General features: G+C 39.8%; 2 protein-coding genes across 2 annotated transcripts; both read right to left on the bottom strand.

Annotated features, from left to right (window-relative positions):
- Positions 1 to 5,106: 5,106 nt before the first annotated feature.
- Positions 5,107 to 5,466, bottom strand: LOC131224139 (bark storage protein B-like). Its single transcript, XM_058219686.1, has one exon. The coding sequence runs from the start codon at positions 5,464 to 5,466 to the stop codon at positions 5,107 to 5,109; it is 360 nt and encodes a 119-aa protein (XP_058075669.1).
- Positions 5,467 to 5,760: 294 nt separating this feature from the next.
- LOC131223039 (bark storage protein A-like) lies at positions 5,761 to 7,974 on the bottom strand. The gene is made up of 4 exons (XM_058218320.1): positions 7,732 to 7,974; positions 7,011 to 7,078; positions 6,350 to 6,505; positions 5,761 to 6,226 (listed from the first exon to the last, which is right to left on the bottom strand). The coding sequence occupies exons 1-4, from the start codon at positions 7,955 to 7,957 to the stop codon at positions 5,942 to 5,944; spliced, it is 735 nt and encodes a 244-aa protein (XP_058074303.1). The 5' UTR covers positions 7,958 to 7,974; the 3' UTR covers positions 5,761 to 5,941.
- Positions 7,975 to 8,367: the final 393 nt, after the last annotated feature.

Below are 8,367 nucleotides of genomic sequence, written 5' to 3'. Positions count from 1 at the left end.
AAAAAATTAACTAGGTCCAAATCGTAGATGGACCACTCCACAGGAAAAAGTGGAGATTGAACAAACACCATTAAAACCTTTCTACGGCCTACTGTAATTCTTAGATTAATGTTTAATTTTCATCCAAACCATTTATAAGGTCAAAAATAACTGGGAAAAGGAAAATTTAAAAAATGTACATGATCTAAAACTTTTTTGACCCACAAAAAGCCTTTAATGGTCATTAACCACTCTTTCCAGTGGTGTGGTCCACTTGAAATTTAGATCTATTTAATTTTTGGAATCAGATTTTAAAATGGTATATCAAAACGATTACACAGAGTAGATATACAAAAAATTTATCAAGGTGGGCCCACATAAGGATAACACTCACCTAATCCGCTCGCGCAATGAATTCCCAATTCCCAAACAATTATCACGTGGTTTCCGTGTAAGAAAGGTGGCCAATGGTACCTGGACCCGGATAAGCCAGGCCCATTTTAATGGCTTCGGGTCCCATTTACCGAACCTAGATCCAAGCCTTTGATCTAGACCAGAACCTGGCAGTTAGCCAAGTATGGCCGGGCCTTAGCCCAACAAAAACAAAGTTTTGAATAGGGCTGTCCTTAATATCCAACCTGAGTAATCCACAAATCTAAACCCGGGTCCAGCCCATTGCCAGGGCCACGTGTGTGAATGTATCGAATTCTCATCAAACAATCCCAACCATCCAATCATCACAAAGTTCCATGATATGCACCCTTTGATTCTCAGTGAGGTCTACCTTTTATGTTTTTTATTTTTATTTTTAATATAAACTAATCTTTTGATTTAATTTTTATTATTTTAAAAATTTTGTGTAGCCTATACTATAATGGCTATACCAACACTCAAGAAGGTATGGTATGGGGTGCTCATTTAGGCCATAACGGTGCCAGTGTGGGTGTGGGTGCAACAACCATTGGCTATGGGTACCCATTCGACTCTAACAATAGCCCATTGATATCATTGGTCATTGGGTGCAGTGTCTTAAAACCTTGTATTAGTGGGTGGTCTAACATAAATGGTTCTAACTAGGTTGACATGTCACATTAGAAGTTTGATTTAATTGAAAATTATAGAAATCTGAAGAGGATGAGAGGTAACATCTCAACTCACTATACTAAATCAAGTTGAGATTTTTTTTTTTTTTTATAAGTCTTAATTTAATTATGATACTTAGTAATTATGCAGGTTTTAGTTGAATCATATAGTAAAGAGGTTAATTAGAAATTTTCTTCTTCTCTCTGTACCTTTTAAATGAAGCATCTCTCTCTATAGAGGGAGGAATGGTCACTTGTGCACTAGTTCTCACTAGTTCTCGTGAGAACTATTTGAGAACTCATCTCCTTTTATATAAGTTCAAAATATGAACAGTCCACGTTATGCAGCACCGCACCCCATAAAACCCTTAGGGCTCAACTTTTGTCCTCATCAACAACTTTAGCAGGCCATAGTAGAAGAGAGGCAATCAAGGAAGGGCAGGGATTGTCTCCTGTCGCCATGGGATAAGATTAATGCCCTACTTTGTTAATAATACGTTGGTACATTGAATGGATATACCCATAATCATTTGAAATTACTGAGAATATCACACATGTGTTATATCTAATCTGTTCATTTGTTTTGTAACCTCATTTTATGGTATGAGCCTAAAAATGAAATAGATCCCAAACCTATGTAGTCCCAAAGAAGTTCTCAACGGTGAGTATTCAATCCCCGTTGCTTTCTATGGTGGGGTTTACTTGAGCATTAGATTTATCTGATTTTTTTGGCCCATGCTCTAAAATAATCTAGATAAATGGTAGACGGTGTGGATATAGCCCACACATCATGGTGGGACCTACAACGACTTGCTAACATTGAGTGAATGCAATTCTATTTAATGTAATTCCATGCTTTTCCGTTCTTCCCAAGCATAGAGTGGAATTGGCACAGGACCAGATGAATCCCATCCCACCAAATCCCTTGTAATCCCACCGCCCATAAAACCCTTAGGGCTCAACTTTTGTCCTCATCAACAACTTTAGCAGGCCATAGTAGAAGAGAGGCAATCAAGGAAGGAAATTATTTCCTTTTGTCATGCATCAGGGTAAAAGTTAAGTCTTGGGAGTTTCATGGGGTACTCCATCACATCGGTCATTCAAATTTTAAGCTCAAGTCATAGAGATGAGTTATCAAAAAGTTCTCACAAGAACTAATGAGAATTATTACACAAGTGAACATTACACACACACACATGGAAAACCTGATATGAGGTTGACCTCGGCCCTAACATGATGTGTAAAAGACATCCATCCCAATAATTAAATGCACCCTTTCATAGCGAGTTATGGGCCTAAAAATTAGACCAATCCAGGACTTGGGTGGGCCGCACCATAGCAAATGATTGAGAGTGGATACCTGTCCATTGAAACCTTCTTGATTGTATATACGGACCAGTGCGATGTGGTTTAAACATCAAGCTTATTCGTTGTGTGTGTCCCACTTGGATGAGGGGTCATGCCAAATTTTAGGCCCTTCCAAAACTTAGGTGGGCCCACTAAGTGATTTTAGAATTTTTAGGCATGATTTCTCATGATTTTAAATGGTGCGGCCCACTTAAGTTTATAATACAGCTGATTTTTGGCATTTCCCATAAATTTTGGACTTACCAAATGCACAGTGTGGATGTCCATCACACATCAAGGTGGGGCCCATAGAACTTGATCTCATAGGAAAATCCCATGAGGCCAACCTCATAGTACCGTGTCCCCATATATAAGACCCTCTTTCATTTCATCTTTTTCTTCAATAGTTTCATGGGATGCCAAGACCCTCTGCTCCACACTTTAATTATTGGATTTTAATTCCTTTCAATTATCTACAAAGTTTATTCAATAGCTTTTCCCTGAATTAGCAAAGAATAAAAAAGAAAAACTCTCCATTTGAATATTTTAATCATTGGATTATGCGAGTTTTGTATCCACCATAAAAAGTGAGACCCATAGATATAAACAGTTTGAATCAATAGAAGATAGGCAAGATACAAAAACTAGGGTTTTGATAGCAAAAAACACTTTTACAAGATTGGTTTTTTACCTTGGATTTCATCTGAACGATGATTTGAGCCATTTGCATTCTGGATTATACATCTTAATCATCCAAGGACCTATAATAGGATCGTAATCACTGCAGTAATTTAACTATCAGCATAATCTTCTCCATCCGGTTTATATCAAATGCTAATCTTAGCTGCTTATCTTTCAGCCATAGATCATGAATAGGGCTGGCAATTGGTTGGGTCAGCCTGCTGGTCAACTGGTTCAACCCACTTCGGAGACAGGTTCGGGCCAAACAAAATGGCTGGTGAGTTGGGCTCAGGCTTGAAAATGTGGCCCATTTAAGTGAAGGGCTGGGGCTCAGTAGAATTCTATCCAACCCAACCCAGCCCCGTATATGCCATCAATGAGCTGGCCATTAGACCCAACGTGACCTGATCGAATGCATGTGCATATGTATCCATTAACTGGGATGGGCTGGGCTACCGATAGCCTCATATTCCATACTTAAACTTGAGTCGGGTCGTGCCTGGTCAGGTCAGATTAGATGAGCATGACCACCCAATTACAGTTATATGGGTCGGATTGGCTCAGGTTTTAGGTTAACGAATTTCAGGGCCCACTTTGTGTTTGGATGCACTTTTCAAACACCCGTTCCAAAATAATCACTAAATCTCTGACTCAATAAAAACTAATTTTTGCATAGTCGACTGAAAAAGCAGGATTGCAACCTGTCTTTTTTAAACCCCCCTCCCAGGAAGTGTATCCAAACGAGCCCTTGAGCCGGTTGGGTCAGATTACATGGTAATTCAAAACCCTTGAGTCCTTTAGTAAATGGGTTGGCTCAAAGCTGACCTCAAACCATTTTGAACATCATAAAAGAAAACTTGTGGAAATTCCTTATTCGTGAACCCATAAAAAATATTTGTGGAAATGCTTTATTCCTCAAACCATAAGTGGGTCAGGTCGGACAACATGGGAATTCAAAATCCTTGGCCCATTTAGTAAATGGATTGGCTCGGAGCTGACCCCAAACCAACCTGAACTCAATAAAAGAAAACTAAGTGGAAATGCCATGATACTCATGAATCCATAAGAGAACTTGTGGAAATGGCCTATTCATGAACCCATTAGTGGGTTGGATCGGACTATGTGGTAATTCAAAATCCTTAGCCCCTTTAATAAATGGATTGGCTCAAAGCTGACCTCAAACCAACCTGCGTGATAAAAGAAAACTAGTGGAAATGCCCTACTCATGAACCCATTACATAATAATAATAATAATAATAAAACCTTGTGGAAATGCGCCATTCATGAACCCATAAGTGGGACGGATCGGACTATATGGTAATTCTTGGCCCCTTTTGTAAATGGGTTAGCTCGAAGTTGACTCCGAACCAACCTGAACCTGATAAAAGAAAACTCGTGGAAATGCCCTATTCATGCATCTATAAAAGAAAACTTGTGGAAATGCCCTATTCATGAACCCATAAGTGGGTCAGATTGGACTATATGGTAATTCAGAATCCTTGGCCCCTTTAGTAAATGGGTTGGCTTGAAGTTGACCTTGAACCAACCTGAACCCGATAAAAGAAAACTATTGGAAATGCTTTATTCATAAACCCATAAAAGAAAACCTGTGGAAATGTCCTATGAATGAACCCATTAAAAATAAAATAAAATTTGTTGAAATGTCCTATTCCTCAACCCATAAGTGGGTTGAGCCGGACCATACGGTAATTCAAAATCCCTGGTCCCTTTCGTAAATGGGTTGGCTCGAAGCTGAACTTCTGGAAATTCCCTATTCATGATCCCATAAGAAGAAAACTTTTACAAGTAGAAAATCATACTAGTATAACATAGCAAAGACAGAGTCATTCTCCAAACTCCATTACATGATAGAGCTGAAATCAGTGGGACCCATCAGATAAAAGAAACATACACTCAAGACACTCTTACATGGATCTAAACCATGGGTTTATTCACATCTTGATAACCATAGAGCTGAATTAAGATGGCCCACCAAAGGAACAGATAATAAAGAGTCTCACATAAGACCAACCATTGGCCTATCCATGGTCTTGATGAACTGGAGCACAACGCTGATACAATTCATGGTTATAAGAGAAGTGAAGGAGTCATCCCCACCGTTAGAAAATGTGGACCTCTCACCAGCAAGATCAGATAAAGCTCTGAAGGCTATGAAAGGGAGTTTTTGTTGATGAGCAATCAAAGCAATTGCAGCACTCTCCATGTCAACAGGGCTCACTTTGAATTTGGAGTTCAAGAAAGTCCGGAAGGCAGCATTTTCAAGATAGATGTTTGCACTGCTCCCTCTCTTGACTGTGACCACCTTTGGTGTGATGGGTAAACAAGTGTTGGTGCGTATGCAGCCTTCTAATTTCATGTCCTGCAAGTGGGACACACCAGTTTATGATCAAAGGTTGTCTTGTAACGAAAACATCTTCATTACCATCATCAACTGGCACATGTGTGAATGATCCAAGCTGTTCATCTGGCACATCATCTGGTCCACTTGTCATTAGGTCACACGTGGAGGAAAAAAATGAACAGTTCAAAAAGGTCAACCTATGGTCCATATTCAAGATTTGATTTTTAGATCCATGGCACATTGACCATGGTGGCCTCATAAACAGCCTAGATCTCACAAACATGGCTCGCGTGCATGGCGCTTTTGTTACGTTATAAGTAATCAATTCGAAATTTCATCTTATTAATTTGATTTCAAAATTTCGAAGTTGATTTGCTTCAACGGTGCCAATTTACAACTTGGGTGATTTTTATTTTTTATTTTTCCATCAGATTCTGGATGTTTGACTCAGTATTGGAGCCTAGTTAAACTGAGTTGACTAGGTTGAGTTTCATTTTAAAATTGAAGGGATATATTCACTTGCCTCTAATTTCTTCGAAAGATCGAAAAGAAGGTGGTCCACAGCAACCCAAAACTTCTGTTCACTTGACTCGGGAATTCCATCGGTGGGAAAGATATCCTCGGGCTGAAACCAAACACTATTCAAAATGTTTTCGGGAGTGTCTTCCTTGTCGGTTTTATTGTTAAAATCTGCAAAGTTCAGGGATCCAATTTCTCTAGTAAACGCTCCATCAGGTTCTAGAGATAGTTCATCATCAGGCCCATCTCCATACCTCTTTAAAGAAAGAAAAAAGCACAGAAAACTGCTGAGTCTGGCTGAGTTGACTCGGAAAAGACTGAGATCGAGTCAAATGCAATTTTTGAACATGGAGGATTTTAGTATGCAATTTTAGCTTACTTGCCAATTCCATAGGCCTGTGTGGGCCCAAAATTCAGGGATGGTAACATCTCCTGTATTGAGATCTGGGTTTGCATTGCCAGCCATTCCATAGTGAAGAAGCGCCCTTACATCAAACAAAGTCAGCAGAAGCTGGGCAACAGTAGCTGCATTAATCTGAAATCATAGATACCAGTTTTCTTTTAATTAGGAATTCTAATTGCAGATAAACATTTTCTAGGCTACAAGATCTGGGCCACTCGTTATATTGTTCGTGGACCAATACACAAGACCAATCTGGTGATCCTGGATCCTCAGAACAGAACAGAAAAGATGGGCCTTGATTTTTCTTTATCATTGTTGAAACAAGCGGTTAGGAACATCCGATTGGTCTCAGGATCATGTATTTTGATTCCACATTAGAAATTGATTGCATTCATCTACAAGATCTGAGCCATTTAGCTAGCTGGCCACGCCTTGTATTGTTCATGGACCGATACACGACCGATCTGGTGATCCTGGATCCTCAGAACAAAACGGAAAAAAGGGCCTTGATTTTTCTTTATCATCATTGAATCGAGCAGTTCGAATCATTCGATCAGTCTTAGGAATGTATGTTTTGATTCCACATTGGAACGGGTGTGCATTCCAGTTAGAACAAGAACAAGAAAATGTCACTTACCATGCCCTTTCCTGTCATGGCAGCTATCACCTTCTTCCCCTCAATGCTTCCAATATGAAATCTCCTCCCTTGGAAATTCAAAATCGAAAATTTAGTATTTTATGCAGAGTATGTATGGTCCAGATTCAATAGGTTCATGGGTGGGCGTCCCCTCCTCAACGCCTCCATTGTTCCATTTGGTGTGGCCCACCTGAGTTATCAATCAGGCTATATTTTGGCATGTAAGCTAACCTCAGGGGTGCATTCAATTTGACGGGTTGGATGGCACTTGCACATCACAGGTGGGCCCCATACCGCTTGAACATGCGGTAATTACCATGTATCATTCTCCTCAAGCTATTCATTGATGGGCCTTTTGCTAAATGGGACTCAATCCGAGTGAAATAGAGAGGGGCTACTTGTGCCGTCCCACGCATGTGTGATATCCTAGCCGGGTCCACCACGAACTTGCCCTGGCACGAAAATCAGGCCAATCCATCTACCATTAATGGGGAGGATATTAGGCCAATTTCTCATCCCATGATTGGTTACACCCGATCGAAGTTGGTTGATGAGAAAGATACTAGGCCATTGTCCCATTCCATGATGAGTGTGGCCCACATCATGAGTGGATCAGACAGATTTTCTTGCCTTCCCTGATGAATGGCTGGAAAAAGTCACGCCCACATCAACACAAACATGCAATGAAGAAAACCCTGATCAATACTCTGCAATGGTTTACCTGAGTAGTCTATGTATTTGAAGGCATCACTAGGCCGGAAGCTTGATGACCCAAGAAGTGTGTAGAGGTCAGATGAAGTTGGAGTGACCAGTCCGACATATGGCCCAGCCCTGTTCACCTTATTTAGCATTTTGACCACAGCCTTTGTGAATGCACCCTCACAACCTTCAAGATTGCAGCACATCAAGACAATTAAAACCAAGAAAAGAGCCCTCGATGCACCCATCTCTCTCTCTCTCTCTCTCTCTCTCTCTCTCTAAGCCCTTGATATATCTTGGGCTTCTAACCCTTCAATCTCCCTTAAATAGAGAAGAAAACCACATTAGTAAAAAAAAAGAAAAGAAAAAAAGAAGAAGAAATAAATAAAAATTCTGACCAGTGTATCAAATGAAACAATTTTATTAAATGCTTTGGATTAGTTGTATTTTTCTTGTATATAGTAGGGAATTTAATTTTCACTAGACAACAAGTTCAAACGAAGCTTCCCAGTAAGTTCTTAGCAACCATGTTATTCAGATCAAGAAATTTTGTGCACCCATGTCGATGATTGGCATTTGAATTTTTAGGTAATAATCAGATGCATTTGAATTTTGAACCAAGGTTTAAAATCCATGTATCTGGTATCACACTCTTTAC

The sequence above is a fragment of the Magnolia sinica genome, chromosome 13, assembly GCF_029962835.1.
Source record: "Magnolia sinica isolate HGM2019 chromosome 13, MsV1, whole genome shotgun sequence".
Lineage (NCBI taxonomy): Eukaryota > Viridiplantae > Streptophyta > Magnoliopsida > Magnoliales > Magnoliaceae > Magnolia > Magnolia sinica.
The sequence above is the reverse complement of the archived record's forward strand: the minus strand, read 5'-3'. Positions and strand labels throughout refer to the sequence as shown.